Raw genomic sequence first — 18,698 nt, 5'->3', positions numbered from 1 at the left:
ATATTGATGCACACTCGCTTCAGCGAATATTCCTTGAGCATCGTGCCCAGTATAACAATTATAAAGCAATCTTTACGGATGGTTCGAAAACGATGAATCATGTTGGTTTCGGTGTTATTTTAGATAACACTCCTTATAATTATACTCTCCCCAAATACTGCTCAGTGTATACGGCAGAAGCAACTGCTATTTTATGTGCACTGCAAAATATTTCTTCATCTGACTGTCGTAAATTTTGCTTATACACAGACAACATGAGCGTTTTGCAACAATTACAAAATTTTGATTATTCTTGTCATCCAATTGTTGCACAAATCATGGAGCAAGAATCAATACTGGCTAACAGAGACTTTGAAATAATTTTCTGCTGGGTACCGAGTCATGTTGGAATCCATGGCAATGAGCTTGCAGATCTAGCTGCAAAATCAGCTTCAGAACCTTTCAATTTCCGTGTTCCCTTTTGTGATGTATCAAGTTATATCAAACGATACATCAATGAAAAGTGGCAAGAAGTTTGGGACACACAGGTTTATAACAAACTACATGCTATTCAACCAAAAATAAATATGTGGTCAGTTTTACCAAACCGATGCGCAGATGTAAAATTAATTCGTCTACGAATCGGACACACAAGGTATACGCATAGACATTTGCTGTTTGGTGAACGAGCCCCTCATTGTACGAACTGTGGAGTGATAAATTCTATTGCACATATTCTTACTCAATGTCCTAATTTTACTTCTGATCGTTTAACTCACTTTCATTCGCCTATTTTAAATTTACAGGACCTGGTGGGTGAGAAACCTCACTCAAAACTTTTTGACTTTTTAAAAACCATTGGTTTCTTTCATAGCATTTAAAATTTGAGTTTTATTTTTATTCTTGTGCCAAATCATTATAAATCATAGACCTTCTAAACTTTTGACGTTTTACAATGTACCCTTGTTTTATTGACACATTTTACACTTTTATGATGGAACTATTTAAATATCCTTGTGGGTGGCGCAGCTTGTCCTAAATTGGACCTTGTGCCAGAAAACCTTAACTATACCATACCGTACCAAGCTTATTCATCTCTGAATAGAGCATCAGCCAAGCCCATGTGAGCTGTAGTGAAAGCCGCCAAGAAAATATTGGTGCCAGTGTCCTGGGGAATGAATTCTTTTTTGCTGTCCCACACAATAGCCGCCACTTCTGGTGTTGGCAAGTAGACGTCCTTTACCTACGAAAAAGGAAAATCACGAGATCAATATTCATCTTTACATTTTTTCATTCAGTATGAGCATTTGTAATGATAAATTAGATATTCTAGTTGAATTTGATCACAGAGGAATAAAACGGCTTACATTTTTTGTAGGATCAGCTAACATCTTATTAAATGCAGGTAAGCTGTCGACATAAAATAGGTGACACTTGTTGATGTTCATTCCTCACCTAGAAGAAAAAAAATGATTAGCTAACTACACAAACACAAATAGTTTATTAATTACAGTTTATTAAAAAATAGAATACTTTACCTCCCCCAAAAGCTATTCAGTGCAAGTTTGGCAACTTGCCGTCTCCCTGGATTTTTTTTATTTCAGCAGGATTCAGTAGAACACCTTCCTTCTCGAAGTACTGCTGAATATAGGAAGCCCTTTCTTCAACAGTTGTGCAATCGGAAGGATATCCACTGCTTTCCTGCTTAATCTTTAGAAAAAGATCTATGTAGGACTGGAAGAGACATTTGGATTTCTCCTGGAAGTGATACACCTCATATATCTGAAATTATATATATATATATCAGTACCCCAAAAATATTTATGCAGATAATATTCAAAGGGTTGAGAAAATGATACTTACTTTTGAGATTAAATAGCCTTTCTCAACGGCTAGTTTCACTTCTTCCGTCACCCATGTTCCTACGATAGATCTTTCTTCGTCGCTGTGATGACAAGAGCTTTGGTTTAAGCTTTCAGCACAGCAACGGCAGAGCGGAAACGTTAGTTTTCCATTACATCTGACAGGGAGAACAGGCAGATGGAGTCCTCGGGGAGGCAAGACACGGCATTTTACAATTCCGTAGTAATCATCAATACTCCGGAAGTTTTCGGTGATGACTTCAGGATGCCCCACGGGATAGAGACAATACTTATTAACCTAACGGGAGAAGTTATATTTTAGGAAGAGAATATATTTATATAATATTCCAAACATACGCATAAAAACTTCTCAAATTTACTTACCCACGGATACAGTGAAGTAAAGTCAACATATTTAGCTGTCCCTTCAAAGAACAATTTCACCGCATTTGTCCTACCACCGTAGAAGGCATCCCTTGGTTCAAGCCGATCTTTTAGTTCATGACTTAGAATAAATTGATGTAATTCTAAGTCATCATTTGATCTTCTTTTAAAGACGTGTTCCCATTCTTCGATGACTCTATAGCCTTGATTCCTTAATCTAGCAGTTGATTCATTTGTTCTTTCAAACAAAGTCCTCATACTAACGCCAGATAAGGAATTCAAAGTGCCTCCTTCGAAACATTCAGGACAGCCATGATAAAAACAGCCCTAGAATAAGAAGAATTCGTTTTATTGATATATTCTAACATAAGCCGAGGAAATGAATAATTCAGACTATGTACTAAAATGTATTTGAATAAAGAACCTTACATGAAATTGATAGATGGTATTTGTTTCTTCACAAAATCCATCAACAGACACTCCGTTTATTCGTTTTTCGCCCTGTTTGTTCAACGCGTGATGAATTTCAATATTTTCCTGGGTTGCAATGAAATCCAGCCAGCGTATAGCATCAGGGTTGTAATTGGTGCTGTTGATGTATCCATGTACTGGCACCATGACTACTGAATTCTTCCGAATATGCTTGTACCTGTATGTTGCCATACAAGCCGAGCCAATGGTCACGTAACTGAAAAAAATGATTTAAAGTTTTATATTTCAAAACAAGTAAATTCAACAAAACAGGCGAATATTTAAAAATAATTACCAAAATGGGTCCACGTCTGTAATTTCGAGAAACTGCTTCCTGAACTCGAGACAGCACCTTCTGAGTATATCCGACACTATCTTAACCCGTTTGCGGATAGGTCACACCAGATTCACCCATCGCCATCTACTTTTTGGAGAAGCGGCACCAATGTGCTCTCAATGCAATTGCACCATGTCTGTTTACCATATTCTCAGTGAATGTCCAAATTTTAGCACTCAACGTTTATATCATTTTAACAACTCCACATTTTCACATTTGCTTGATAGAATACCACATGCTAATCTTTTTGCTTTTTTGAAATCAGTAGCTTTTTACCCCCATATTTAAGTAATCTTCATCTTTTTCATTTTTTTACATGGTTTTTTAAAGCTGAAATTATATTTTTAATCCTAAAATAAATATAGTTTGGCGCAGCTTAGTCAATACCATGGCTCTTATGCCAATAAAATCCGAAAATCCAAATCCAAATCTGAGTATATCCACATCTGATCTAAATTTTTTAAAAAAATATTTTAATATCCTTAACAAAAAAAAATACTTACAAATAATACTTGTTGAAACAATACTTACTTGCAATAAGAGAGCATTTCCTTTTGAAAATCAAATTCTACCCCTTCCTGCATTCTATGCCATTTTAGAAACTCATCTCGCATTGTATCTGGGCTATAAAATGTGATGTCAGGAATGGGGCCAATATACGTTTGATTTTCCCTCTTATTGAAAAGATGTGGAAAAAACCCTTTTTTCAGTTCACTTAGTCCAAAGCAACCCGGCAGTTTGGACAAACTCATTGGCAGAAAATTGAAGGAGTCGATGAGAGTTATCCTCAATGTCGGGTGGCCAATGGACATAAGCTTTGAACCGTTGGGTATAACAGATCGTGCTATCCCTTGCTCCAGAAGCCAAGCCATGACGAATTGTCCATCAAAGCTGAAAAATTAACATTTTAAATATTTTCGTCAACTTGAAACATTATAGCAAATAGTTAAAAACAAACTAAATGAATATTTAAAAATATTTAATATACTCACCCCTTCATGTTATGCGCTATTGCAGTGTATCCTTTGTGTATGCAGGGGTGTTTGTGCTCCGGGGAAAGCCCGGAATTCCGGGGATTTTGAACTTCGATACCCGGAAATTCCGGGGATCGTCGTTCAAAAGGAAGTAGGAATAATAATGAATTATTTATTTTGATCTGGGTAATTTTGTTTGCTTTGAAAGCAGAAAACGCAAGGTCAGTGTGTGTGGTGAAAACTTTTCCTTTCTTTCTCCAAAGGCAGTGATAATGCGTGAAAAGCGGGAAAAAACTTCTTTTTTGTTCTTTCCTTATTGCGAGTTATGACTCATTCCCCCGGTTCTCGGACATTCTCTTCTGGATTCTTTTCGGCAAGTAGGCGCGGCAGAAAAAAAAAGGGAGAGACTTCGTTCAACCAGATGTGCGATAACGTGACTCTGGGTTCAAAGGTCTTATCTCTCCTGGCGTGGCGCCAATAAGTAGAGAAGGGGGATTTTTCGCTGTATTAGCTATTTGTTATTGATCGCTTCGCAACTTTTTTTTCTCCGCTGTGTAAAATTTTCGTTTCATTTATTGATGCACGTGTAAATTTTTCATTTCGCTTATTGAAATATTTTTTTATTTATGTACGCAAGAGAATTTCACTTTGAAATTTCAGCATATGAAACAGAAATTACCCCTTAAAAATTCATATCTAATTAGTTTTACAGCATTAGATCCAGAGCTAAGAGGTAAAACCAGTACAATATTAGCTTTTGAAAAATTATCATCTTTTATGTCCCATATTTTTAGTGATAATGAAAAGTCAAAAGTAGAAGCTGAAATAAGGTTATACCAGAGTGATATTGATATCACCAAAGAAATGCTCTACACATCTGATGAAAGTGGAAATCAAGTCAAGTGTACAATTGATAAATATTGGTCTAAAGTTTTTAATTTAAAAGATGATTTCACAAATGATTATAAGTATCCTACATTGGCTAAATTGGTCAAAGCCTGCCTTAGCTGCTTCCATGGCCCATTAGTGGAAAGTGCATTCAACTTAATGGATACACTTGTCACTGACTATAGAACCTCTCTTAAGATTGATTCCCTAGATGCAGTGCAGACTATTAAATATGATTTAATGGCTTCTAAAGAAACCTCATGTGAAAAATATGGCTCAAAAAATCCAATGACTGATCCAATTCACAAAGATCTCTTACTGAATATGAACAGAAGTTGGAAAACATATCAAGAGGACTTAAAAACATGTATTTCAGATGAGTCACCTATAAAAGTCTCTGAAAAACCTTCTACATTAGCAGAAAAGCAAACTGCTTCTACCTCTGCATGTGCAGTTCTCGAGGAAATTTCTTCAACTGTAAATGAGGAAAATAAAAGTCAACCTTCCTGCAATTATGAAGTTCACCACAAAAGAAAGACAAGCCCACAAACATCAGAAAATAAAAAAAAGCAGCAGAAATTAGATAATTTTTTTAAAAGAATTAATTCAGGTAATTTAAAATATTTGCATAAAATGTAGTAGTTTATATGTTTGAAAATTTATGGCTATTAATTTTGCAAAAAAAAGTAATTCATTGAACTTTTATAATTAGGTCATTCAATACTTCATAATTGTAATTTTTCATTCCCCCCCCCCTTCTCGAAACTCCAAAATGCCGGTAGTAAGTCCGTAAAAGTTTCAGGGGATTTTTTGGGGTCCCACAAACACCCCTGTGTATGGGAGTGAACAGCCATGCACAAAATTCTTGGCACGCTGTATACCCTCTGAAGATTGTTTCCTCCCCATTGGAATACTGTGCTACAGCAAAGTTTACTTCATGGGTACCTGACGACTGATCCGTTTCGAAGTCGAAAAAGATCAGTTTGTCAGAAGGCATTTTGGGTGAAACAACCTCCAGGAAGCATCGATGTTCCAACACATTCACAAACTGCTTGCATGAAGGGCATCTGGACGTTCCACATTTGTGCATGTTCATAGGGCAGATCCTCCGTAATACGACTTTGCCACAGTTTCTGCATTGGTACATCTAATAAAATAACAATTTAAAGATATAAATTTTGAATTGAAAAGCATAAACATTAATCTTTCGTCAAAAGTATTTTATACAATACAAATGGAGTCATTACCTTATCGCAAAAAGATTTCTGTCTTTTTCCAGAAGTTGCTTTATGCCATTCAAAGCAACTGGAAGAGCGGCAAAGTCTATCACAGTCGGAGCAACGCTGGGGATGACCAGGTAAGCAATCTTTCCTGAGACAGATGGGACACACAAACTGGCATCTGTGGTCTTCAAGATTCATAAAGGGTTTTTCACATGACTCGCAATAGTTATCGGAGCCATAAAACCCTTTAAGACTTTTAATTACATCGTAATGCCCATTATGAAACCACAGATTGATGCGTCTTTCTCTGTCTCTGCCTTTGTAAGAAACCTTTAGAAATAAAGAGAATAAAAAGTTATACGAGTCGTTTTTCCAAATCCATGATAATATTATTTTGTCAAGCAAACAATATCTAAAGATAAACTATCAAATCTTACCTTGTTCAAACTTTCAGAAGAAATGACAACAATTTGGATGTCGAGGAAGTCTTCAAACGTCCTGATTTCTGAATAAGAACAAGGTCCCAAAGGAACTCCTGTATCATTGTGAAGAATTCTGGCTCTGTTAAGAAGAGCAGGCCTTCTTCTATCCTTCATGGAGTTTATTGCAGCCCGGTCATTTTCCAAGTGAGCTAAAGCATATAAAATGGCCTTAGCACAACATAACCCCTCCTTGTCAGTCGGTATCGATAAAACCGATCGTTTTTTAAGACGATCAGTTTCGATATTGATGATTCGGCGGTTGCCACCTGCACCTATGTCCCTGTGAATGATGATGACGTCAACATTGACGCCATCTTTCAGTTTTAGCTTCTTGTAGGATTGAAGCACCCGCATTATGGGTGCAACAATTCTTTCCACTGTCACATCGGATACCGGCATTAGAACCGTTGACACAGGCCTCTCTAATCCTATTGCCATGAAGCAAAAGCGAATAAGATCAGAAGGCCTTAGATTTTGCGTACAACGCAGAATGAGTAGGCTAAAAAGAGCCCTCACTGCTTCAACTGCTGCAACCAAGGGAGTGCGTTGAAGCCTAGGTGGTATTTTCTCTTCCTCTATCCTAGCCCTAAATGTCACCTCTTCTGCGTTGTAACGCTGATTGACCCTCCTATTTGTTTCGTCAACGATTACCGCATTATCCAGCTGCAAAAAAAAAAATACTTTAGATGGGTGATAATCATAACATAAGGCTACTCGTATTTATAGAGAGAAAATGTGTATGAATTTTACATTTAATTATACCTACGTTCTCGGACGAAACATTTTCCAGGAAGGCAGGGCCACGTGTCGAAGGTCCAGGCTGGTTCTAAAAATTAATGTTAAATGAATATCCACGAGAAAAAAATAGAAAGGAAGTCAGAAATCTAAAATTCTTGCTATATTTACCTCAAATCCAGATCCTACTTGATAGTAGAGAGCAAGAGGCATAGGATTATCGTAAAACATTTGCGATGTCTCACTCTGAGGAAGCTAAAAAAAGCAAAAACACTTGAACTGGAATAAATATAAAATAATTTAGGTAAGTTGGAAGAAAAAATTATGATAAACATACATCATCGTCATCAAAGTCGTTTAAACAATCGTCTATTCCATCGATTTCATTGTCGTTAAACAATTGTGATGTTTCACTCAAAACCTAAAAAATAAGATTTAAGATGATAATTTTTATGCAGAATAATCGTACATATCAGGAAATTCCAGAATGAAGCGAAATACATACATCACTACCACCCATTGCAATCGCTTCCAAGTCTTCAATCGCATTTTCGCAAAAAACGTGCGAAGTCTCGCTCAAACACTAAAAAGGAAAAGCCCAAAACAAAATTTGCGGAATTTCTAATAAATACAACATTACTACAAATTTCAAACAACATTACTACAAATTTCAAACAACATTACTATAAAAAGTAGAAGAAAAACAACTCAACTCAGAGGGGGATGGAAAGGGGGTAGTAGGAGAAAAACAACTCAACTCTGCCGCCTACCATATACCCCTGTTTACTACTCTCGCTTAAATATGTTAAAACTAATACAGTAAAATTGCAGTACTTTGTACTACGTTACAATAATTTTGACAATTCTTTCAGAAAAGGAATAAGAAATTTTCAGCAATATGAAAGCGTAAATACAAAAAAAAAATTATTTGTTTTATTACAGTTTCTAATTTATTATATTCAGAAATAATTGAGAGCGGCATTGGTGCATTCTAAAATAAATCCCATGAAACTATGTATGAAATATTACAATATTTTACATATATATATTTTTTATATTTTTAAAAAGAATTTCCCATTGCATAGTTATGTTTAGCAATTTTATAACTGAAATTGTCTAAAGGAAAATAAATGCAAAACATATGAAGTTCCCTGACAGTGTCTTAAATGTGTATGTACAGGGTGAATCATAATGAATATTACAAAAAGAAAACATGATTGTGAACGTTGTAATTAATATATTTAGAAAATTCAAATTTAGCTCAAAACTACATTTATTCAAGTTTCTACAGGTGTTTAATATGTGCCCCTCCGGTGACACAACAAATGTCTACACGGTAATCAAGCTCCTGCCACACTCGTGGTAGCATATCCCTTGTGATAGAGTTCAACACTGCAGTTATCCGCTGCTTCAGTTCCTCTAAGTCCTCAGCAAGTGGAGGCACAAACAGCTTGTCTTTAAAGAAATCCCAGAGAAAAAAATCACAGGGTTTTAGATCTGGTGATCTCGGCGGCTAATGAAGACATCTGTGTGATATTTTTAAAGTCCTAACCAATTTAACTGGACAATTTAAAAAATATATATATACTTTTTAAAATTTAGTAAGAATTAATTTCACAACTGTCTTGCAATTAGTAATTGATATTTCAATCCGCCATTAGAGAGTGTGTACGGAGTTTTATAAGCTAATAATGATTTTTTTTTACGTCTAAGGGCTTTAATTGCAGACGATATTATTAAATTTTTAAAACAAAGCGATTTCTTCCCATTTGTCTGAAGACAGCCAGTCATTCGGATAATACTTGCTCAAAAGATGAACCAAATTCTTTCGTTAAAATAAATGAACTGTTAAAACAAATGTCTGTTGAATCCACTGTGGTTGATGAAACGAAAACAATCCCCGAAACTGAAAAACTTTTTCGGATAAAAAAAAATATGCATTTTAAGTTATTTTTCAAAATGTAATCATCAACAAATTATTTTTATAGAATTATGCATGGTTAATAATTTAGTAATTATTGTGCTATTATTTGCAGAATGCCTTAAAGGCGCCCACAAATGGAAGATGATGGAGAATTATATAATGAAAAGAAGTAGTGTCATTAGTCATTTTTTGAATATTTTAATTCTGAATTTTGGGAAGAATTTCATATGCAGATAGAACATAACGCCGTCTCATACCCTCTCCGTGACCATTCTGGTCTGTGAACGGTTTGGTGGGCATGTTACGGGAATTTTATTTAATTAACAAAATATTTACTAGTAGGAAAGCGAAACAAAAAATAACTATTTACAGAATTTACAATTATATAAGAAATTATATTGAGATGAGACCGTTTACATAATTTTTCAACTTAGAAATATAATTTGTAGTAATAAACTTAGAAATATAATGCTGACAGATAAAATGTGTAAAAATATACATATAATCTGTGTTCACTTATTTTTTATGATATATTAAATCATAATGCAGTTAAAAAAAATCAGATGGAAAATAATTTGAGAAATGCAAATGAAGAGAATCTCTGTTTGAAATGTGTGACAGGAGACTGCGGTGCTTGTTTTTCCCCTTAGTCTTTTTTGGTTTGAGACTTGATGTTGGAAGCTATAGAGGCAAGAATAGGTCTCTAATAAATTTGATTATACTGTGGATTTTTTTGCCTGGAAAGGAAGTTGTTGGCGACTCTTTTCAGCCATTCCTGTTCATGGCTTGGTGATGGTTTTTTTCATATGCCAGGAGATTGTAAGGATGCATTCCGTAGCATAATGAAATGCGGTGCCTACCCCACCACAACTGCACTGGTCACTCTCAGACAGTTGGTTGGTTGGTTTTTGTGTTTTTTTGGCACAGGAGCCATTCTTGGCTAAACTGCGCCAGACTTTTGTTGAATTAAAGTTCAATTCTAGAAACCATTTGGCTTAAAAGCGATAAAGGTTTTAAAACACAAGACACATATGATACGCAAAAATGATTATCAAGAAAAATGAAAAATGTTAAATACTCATATAAAACCCAATTGATTTTAAAAATTTAAAAACATTTGGATGGTGTTTCTCACCAATCAAGTCTTTTAAGTTAAGAGATCACTCTCAGACAGATTGTACCTTTTGAGATAGGCAGGAAAAGGGCCGTGTTCTGAGAAGAAAATAATATCCTCTCTGATCCAGTTAGTGGGATTAAGGTTGACTGAAAGCAGGATATTAAAAATTTTCCTGCCTGTGACACCATTGCTCCAATATCCTTGCCATTCCTCAAGCATGTCTTTCCGGAGGAGGGCTTTCATATGTGGTTTAGGAAGCTTTGTTTGCATATAAAATTGCCCATTTTGCGTTGCGTCCTTTGTCAGTTGATCTGCTTTTTCATTGCCTATATTTTCCGCATGTGCTTTAACCCATGAAACTTTTACTGTTGGTTTTGAAAGCAGGACACCAAAAATTTCTCTTGCTGTTTGATTTGTGCTCTTTGGATTTGAAGATGCCATGATACAAGCTCTATTGTCGACATGTATTTTAAAAGTATTGTTGTTTGAAAACTGAGATGTATATTCTAGTGATTCACGAAGTGCAGTGAGTTCAGCTTGGAAAACAGTATTGTTGTCAATCAATTTGGCAGGCTAGTGGTAGCACCAGGAATCATTGAACAGAACACAAAACGCAGCTCCAACTCCATGTTCTGTTTTTGTGCCATCTGTGAAGATATTGATATTGTCTATTTGAGATAAATTTATTCCTTCATCTTCAAATGAGATTTGGTTGAGATTGAAATGCTGTGAAGGATGAGTAGACCAGCCAGTTGCTTTCTTCTCAAGCTCTTCTGGTTGTATCTCTGTTACATTATGCGGAAGAGGGATTCTTAGGCGATATATTGTCGTTAGTCAGGCTTCAAACTATAATTGCACGTGCAGGGGTGGAATGCCGAGAATGGTTTGTAGTGCTGCTGTTGGAGTTGTGCGGTAAGCACCTGAAATGTAGAGAAGAAATGGTGTCTGAATTGTGGAGAGTTTCCTCTTCATTCTATATGTTGGGTTTAGACACCACGCTGATGAACCATGGGTGAGCATTCTCTCAACTACTGTCTTGTGAAGAACCCTTTTGTGTTTCTGAGAGATTCCCCATGTGCTGCCAGCGATTCTTTTGAGGTTTTGGTGCATTTTAATGGCCTTTTCTCCTTGTTTTTCTATGTGTTCTAGCCAGTTTAATTGGTCATCAACGTGGACTCCTAGATATTTAACAGATTTGTTTCTCTTAATGATGTCTCCATTCCATAAGATTCTGGGGCCTCTCTCCATTTTGCTGAATAAAATATGGGTTGTTTTTTCCGTGGAGATTGAAAGTTGATTATTTGAGCACCAGAAGTTAAATTTGGTTATTGCAAGTTCAGTTTCTCTTTCCAGGCTATTTTTTGTGTCCGCTTCGATAACCAGTACAAAATCATCTGCAAAGGCTTGGATATGTACATTTTCTGGCCAGACCTGCTTGAGAATTTCATTGGCTACGAGATTCCATAGAGCAGGACCACTGCATGATCCTTGAGGGCAGCCTTGTATCTGATCTTTCATGGCCCTACCTTCTGGAGTCATTAGGGTCACTTTCCTGTTTTGGAGGAGACTGTGAAAGAGACGATTGATGTTTAAAGGACAGGGACTTTCATCCAGACTCTTGAGAATTTCTTTGTGTTTCAAGTTGTCAAAGGCGCCTTTTATATCAATAGAGAGCACTAAGACATGCTTGCCCTCTCTTCTAGCAGTTTGAATTTTGTTTATCAGCTCATGGATGGCTGTGTCTACTGATTAACCTTCCCTAAACCCATGTTGACGCTCGCTGAGGCTATTAGTGGTCTCAAGATGGTAAGTTAACCTTTGGGTCATCAATTTCTCTAGCACCTTCCCGATTGTTGGCAGGGGAGAAATGGGTCGATATGAAGATGCCAGTCTCTGATTTTTTCCTTGTTTTTGGAATAAAATAATATTTTCTATTTTCAAGGAATCTGGGAAGCAACTTAATTCTAGGCACTTATTAAAGAGAGTTGGGAAGATATTATGAAAGCGCTTTTGTATAATTTTAAGAAGGAAGTTGTCAATTCCATCAACACCGGGAGCTTTACCTGACAGAAGATTGTCTATAATCATTGATATTTCTTGGAGGGAAAATGGAGGGTTAAGTGGCTGCGTTGAGGTGTTTAAATTATAATAAGTTGGAATAGCAGGAGATGGGAAAATCTGATCCAAGATGGTTTGCGCTGTTTCTTTCAGACTTCCTTTTGGGTCACTGTTCATCAGGTATGGGATTTGTGATGGGAAAACAGATTTCCGGAAGGCGACTTTGTAATGCTTTCAATATGGGTTGGTGGTTGAACTACAGAAATCTCACCAGCCCGTATTTTTTGCTTGTTTAATATGTTTTTTGTACTCTGTTTTCTCTTTCTTGAAGATCTGGTATCTCCACTGCTTTTCAATTTCTGATGCCCTCTGTGCTCTCTTTCTTAGTGCTCTAACTTTCTTTTTATGAATTTCTAATTTCTCTGTCCATCAGTTTGGTTTCGTTAACAAAAGCTGTTTTTTGATCTTAAAGGTTTTGTTGCAGGCATTGATAATAGAGTTTTGAAGAACTATTGTAGCGTCATTTAGCTCTCTGGAATCTCTTGCTGTTGCTATTTTATTTTCTAGATAATAAATATCTTTACCAAATATATTGAGAAATCTAGGATGATTCCCATGGCGTGTCTTGTATCTTTTGTAGAACTGGTTAGCTATAGTGGATGCTATTGTTGTTTGTTTATATCTATGGTCACTTAAGGAAATATCATCCAGAACCTCCCAGTTAATGGAAGAGTCTATAATTGATAGGGGACATAAGGTCAGATCTGGCCAGCCAATGCTTTTATTTCTTTGGAAAGTTTATGGGGCATCTGATTTATTTAAGATGTATAAATTATTTGCTAAGATAAAATCCAAGACTTCATTGCCTCTGTTGTCATTGGATCTGTACCCCCAAAGGGTGTTGTGTCCATTGAAATCAGCGCCGATGATAATCTTTTCCTCCGGGAGTCTGGTAATGATCTCTTGGATTTCTTGAAGAGTTGTGCTGGTGAGGAGTAGGCAGAAATTATTTTGATGGGATATGAGGACGTTTGAATTTTTACAGCTACCAGGTTGATTTTTGTTGCCAATACAGCAGGTTTTATTTGGTCTGAAGGGATGAGAATTGCAGCTTTCTGGTTAGTGGAACTAAACGTTTTCCATGATTTTGGAATTCCACGGATTTCATTGTTATAGTGGTATTGTTCTTGCACTAGGATGATATCCGGTTTAATCGTGCTTGCTGTCAAATGAAGCTGGTTGGTGGATGCTTTAGCTCTTGCTAAATTTATTTGGAGTATTTTTAGTGGGTCTTGAGTAGAGGCTGTCGCGATGTTAAAGGGAAAAGAAGAATTTTCAAAATTAATACGGTCCATACTAATAATAGTCCCTTGATTTTTTATAAGCTGCTATCTCTTTTTGGTAGCAGGGGCATCGATTGTCGATGGTTTGTGCCGCACGTTAAAGTTAGTACCTCTCAATCTGCTGCTTTCGGAGCAGTTAATGCAGTTAGAATCCTCGCTTCTGCTGTGGTGTCTATAACCACAACAACCACAAAAAGACGTAGTGAACTTGCATTCTTTTGAAAAGGCTGTGTGGCCATAGGCTTGACAAGTCGGGCACCTCTTGACATGAAAGAATTCCTTCATCTGGTATATTCTAACCATACGACTGGCGCAGTTTAGCCAAGGTTGGCTCTTGCGCCACTAAAACTCACAACCAACCAACCTTCATCTGGTACATGGATCAGCTTATAGGAATCTTTTTAAGTTGTTTAAGCGTATGGAGAACCTCACCGGGAGTTTCCAGAATCCAATGGCTTACATTCTTCACAGCAACGCGATCATAAATCAGTTAAAACTACAGCTCAGGAGATGATGAAACCTATTGGACTATTCATTGCCTTTGGAACTTTGAAATATCCAATTAGAATTCGAATGTACTGGTGAACTAGTACTACCCTATTTCCATGATACAATGACAAATAAAAAAAAAAAAAATCGAGCCGAAACTTTTAGCAGGCACTTTGCAGATAATTCTGCACCAAGAGACGGCAGCGATAAATTTTGGTAAATGCACCTTTTCACTAATTGCGTGAAAAATAAATGCATCAGTCTAGCTAGGCCAAGATATATATCAACTGATTCCTTTTTCAGGAAGATGCCAGTTCCGACAATATGTGCCATCCAAGCCACGACCTTCGTAATACAAGGCCTAACAATTCCAAACGCTTTCATTTTGTGACGTCATGAGGTTGGATGAATTCTCTAGAAAATTCTGAAGGCAAGTGGTGTAAAAGGGTGCGGTTAGTCACGGTAGTCGTTGTCGTAGTGAAGAACGGCGAGTGTGTCATTGGCTTTGGTTGAAAGTTTTCTGATCTAGTTTTCATATTAATTTTAATTTATCGTAATAAAGATGCCTAGTGCATGCTGCGTTCCCAATTTAAAAAATAATTGCACAAAAAATAGCCCCAATGTTTCTGTATTTTCGTTTCCAAACGATGAAAACTCTAGAAGAGCATGGATCTCTGCAATAAAGCCGGACGATTTCGTATCAACTAAATATAGTAAGGTAAGTTTTATTTTTTTGTACAATTTTTAGTTAATTAATTCTTTTGAAATACGAAACATTTAAAATTATGTATAACTTCCATTTATCTTATGTCATTTTTGTTTGCTCTACATTTAGTTGCTTATGCTTCCAATTACTTTGGCATTGTTTGCTTGAGCGAAATAAAAATTTCCTCTGTTTTATTGTTGCTTCTCAGTCTTTTTTATTTGTTTTTAATATTTAAAATGTTTTGTTTCTGTATCTTTTCGAATATACTTCATACCTATTTTTAAAAATCTAATTTAGGCATAATTTTTATTTTGTATATGTAGGTCTGTGCTAAACATTTTCAAAAAAATCCGTTTTTAACTGATAGAGAAGCGTTTGCACCAGTACAGAATTTATTCAAGTACCACTGGAGTGTAAAAGGTAAATTTTTTAGAAATTTTTAATAATTATCGCCAAAATCTTAGGAAGTACTTAAGTGATTTGTTATTATTATGCTCTTATAAAAAAAGTTTAAAATCATCTAATGAATAATAAAAATTAATTTTTAAATATTATATATAATGATTATAGACTGTAGCAGATTAAATTTATATTTTGTTCCAGAATATTATGTAAAAAAGTTAGAAATAGCTGTAAAAGCAATATGAATTATAGGTTTAGAAAATGTAGTTTTTATTTGCTTATCTATAAATCATGAGATTACATATAAAACAATATTTATTATTATTTTTAAAAATCATTAGTTATACACAATTTTTAATTATAAATGAATACAACTTTTGCAAAATATCTGAAGCTTTTTAAAAAAAAAATAATGAAAAGTTACAGTTTTTAAGTTAATTTTTCATACATATACAACATATGTTAACTTTCAGTTTATGTATTAAGAAAACATCTGTTTTTGATTTTAAATTTTAATAAATTAATAATGTTTTATCTCTAAAGAATTACTTTTTTTCAAGGCTTGTACATGGTGCTTTATCTTCAATTTTTCCTAATTTACCCTTGTATTTTCCCTGAGAATCAAAAGAGAAGAATGAAGAGAAACTCCAATGGATAGGGCAACACATAAAGAAATGGAAAACTTAAAAGCAGCTTTACATAGCAGTCTCCAGGACATAGCAAAAAAAGAGAGGATAGAAGAAATCAAACACTTTTTCTGATCTAATTTTAAATCAAATACATGGAGTATAATTCAAAAAGATACGAAATCATTTTTATTTGTCTAGACATTTCTCAGGATCCCAAGGTAAATTATTCTTTATTAATTTCTTCGAAATTAGTAGCTCGTATATTTGTTGCAGATCATAAGTTTAGAAATCTAGGCAATTTTTCTTTTCCACTAGTCATAAGTAAATCGGGTACAAGTATAGAAATTCTAGATCATTTAGAAAATTTAATGTATGATTTAAAAGGGAAAGTTGAAGTAAAAGATACAGTCCAGTTAATATGCGCCTTATTCAAGGCTCTTTCGGAAAATTCTCAAGTTAGCTCGCAAGCAACTAATTTTTCGATGATGTAAGTTTCTTTTCTTGGCAATAATAAATATGCACGTAGGTATTCATCTGATATTTTCATCATTACTTTATACTATAGCATCATCTGCATATAAATTCCTAACAAAAAAGGAATATTCGGTTCTGCCTCATCCAAATACGATAAATCATCTGTGTTCAAAGTATAGTGTAAGCCCAAAATCAGAACAACTAGACTCATTTTTTGTTGTACATAAAACAGAAATTTAAATATTTGCAAGAGAAAGACAAAATTGTCAATTTAATGTTAAATGAAGTTCACATAAAAAATGCCTTGAATATAAAGGTGGTTGTATAACGGGCATGTCGACGATTCTGAAGCTTCTGATTCTAGTGCCCAAGTTTTTATCATCAAAAGCATTGCATCCCAGTATAAAGATGTTGTACATGTTCTGCCACTGCATTCTATATCAGAGAAAATTTTACATGAATTTATTAAAAAAGTCATTGGATTGGAATGCGTCGCGTTTACCGTTATCGGTATTATTACGGACAATAATTCAGTTAATAGGAAAGATCTGTTGGATTCTTGTATTAATCCATCAGAATTAAAGTTATCTTCATCCAGTTAATAAACTAAGACCACTCTTTTTTATTGTAGACCCTGTTCATTTGTTCAAGTGTAAGACAAACAATTGGTTAAATCAGAAAACTGATGGCAAATGTTTCTTCTATCCTAATTTTGCTTTCGTTCCTGAATTAAAGATATAGCTAACTTTAAAACAGCTCAATTTTCAACTGTAAGAGATTTGTTGTTGTTTATAATGGCACTTGCCATGGACAAGCTCGCTGACGAAGTCGGTGATTTTAAGCCAAGGGAGCGTCTCTTATTTTAGTAGCGCCAACTAGGGCCAAGAGTACGTCTTAGCTACTCACGCATCACATTTGCTTGCACAACCCCTTTTTACAGGGGGGGGGCACATTCAGACATCTCACAGATAGAACAGGAAGAACAAACCATGCCCGAACCGGGACTCGAACCCAGGACGCCCAGGTCACGGGGAAGACGCGGTACCCATATGCCAGGAAGCCGGCAAGAGATTTGTACAACTCGGAATCGGATAGCTTAGTTAAATATAGTTTTAAATTAAGCCTTAAAGCACTTGCTTCATCAAATATGGAAAGACAAAAAGTTCAGTTGGTTTTGAGTATTTTTAAAGAACATGTTGCAGAAGCTCTTGTTGAATTAGGAGAAAGGAAAAATTTAATCCATTCTAAGGATACATCCGACTTTTAAAAAATAATTATTACATGGTGGCAAATTGTTAATGTTAAAACACCAAATAAAGGTAAACGTTTAAACAACATGTATCGTGAACCATTCACTTTTGATGAAAAGGACATTAAGATGTTATTTCTGGAGAAATTTTAAAATGGCTAGATAATTGGGAAGAAATAAAATTTTCTACTGGAACATTTTACAGAAGGAGCAAGGACTGCTCTAGTTTTAAATACCAAAACTATTATAAAAATGTCATCGTATTGTGAAGAGAGTTTTAAAATGAGTTATATTCTCCCAGGCAAGCTTCAAACAGATGACTTGGAAAGTACGTTTGGCTGTTATCGCCGATAAGCAAGTTGCCAATACATTTGTACCTAGCAGCTCTTTGAATGTGGGAAACAAAAAAAAATAAGAATTCAGTCTTTTTTGAAACTGTCTGTTCCTCGCTCCTCGGATAGTTGATCTGCTTTTGATAATCCAAAAGTTTTCTCGAAGTTTGGAGATTAATATATGTATCCCGGCATGAGACAAAGATAGATGTTTATGAAGTATCAACTTCTCCACAACTACATGCTTCTTCGGAAGCAACATGGGGAAAATAAAATTGTGATGGTCCTTTCTTTCAGTTAATCTGGTCTTAACACGTAAAATGTCTTCCTTTCCTCATCTTTGAACACACTAAGTGACTTCAGCTTCTTTATGTCTTCTGAAGAAAATGAATCATGTTGAATAATCTTTACGATAGATTTCTCTGCCATTTTTAGCTCATTGACTCTTCTGGCAATTTCCTATAAATCTGTGTATCCAACCCATCATTCTTAGTATTTTCGTGTATTTTGAAAAGTAGTTGAAGACTCTTGAAGCAAAATCATTAACATGGTTTAATGACGTCATTACTTCTCTACGTTTTTCTTTGTTAGCCTCCACATTGTCATCGATTGGCGCAGAATGAGGCCCTTCTTCTTCCGA

The 18,698-nt window shown here is 35.3% G+C and overlaps 1 protein-coding gene across 1 annotated transcript in view; it reads right to left on the bottom strand.

Annotated features, from left to right (window-relative positions):
• Positions 1-1,423: 1,423 nt before the first annotated feature.
• Positions 1,424-18,698, bottom strand: part of LOC129956687 (uncharacterized) — a 45,157-nt gene continuing 27,882 nt past the window's right edge. The window contains exons 2-14 of the mRNA XM_056068617.1: positions 7,841-7,918; positions 7,673-7,756; positions 7,507-7,590; positions 7,367-7,426; positions 6,556-7,263; positions 6,143-6,448; positions 5,777-6,042; positions 3,565-3,924; positions 2,655-2,913; positions 2,226-2,552; positions 1,843-2,139; positions 1,557-1,761; positions 1,424-1,434 (exon numbers count right to left, since the gene is read on the bottom strand). Coding sequence (XP_055924592.1) covers positions 1,424-1,434; positions 1,557-1,761; positions 1,843-2,139; positions 2,226-2,552; positions 2,655-2,913; positions 3,565-3,924; positions 5,777-6,042; positions 6,143-6,448; positions 6,556-7,263; positions 7,367-7,426; positions 7,507-7,590; positions 7,673-7,756; positions 7,841-7,918 — 3,045 coding nt within the window. The remainder of the gene's footprint in view (positions 1,435-1,556; positions 1,762-1,842; positions 2,140-2,225; positions 2,553-2,654; positions 2,914-3,564; positions 3,925-5,776; positions 6,043-6,142; positions 6,449-6,555; positions 7,264-7,366; positions 7,427-7,506; positions 7,591-7,672; positions 7,757-7,840; positions 7,919-18,698) is intronic.

The sequence above is a fragment of the Argiope bruennichi genome, chromosome 11 (genome assembly GCF_947563725.1).
Source record: "Argiope bruennichi chromosome 11, qqArgBrue1.1, whole genome shotgun sequence".
NCBI lineage: Eukaryota > Metazoa > Arthropoda > Arachnida > Araneae > Araneidae > Argiope > Argiope bruennichi.
Note: the sequence above shows the minus strand (reverse complement) of the source record. Positions and strands in the feature narration are given on the sequence as shown.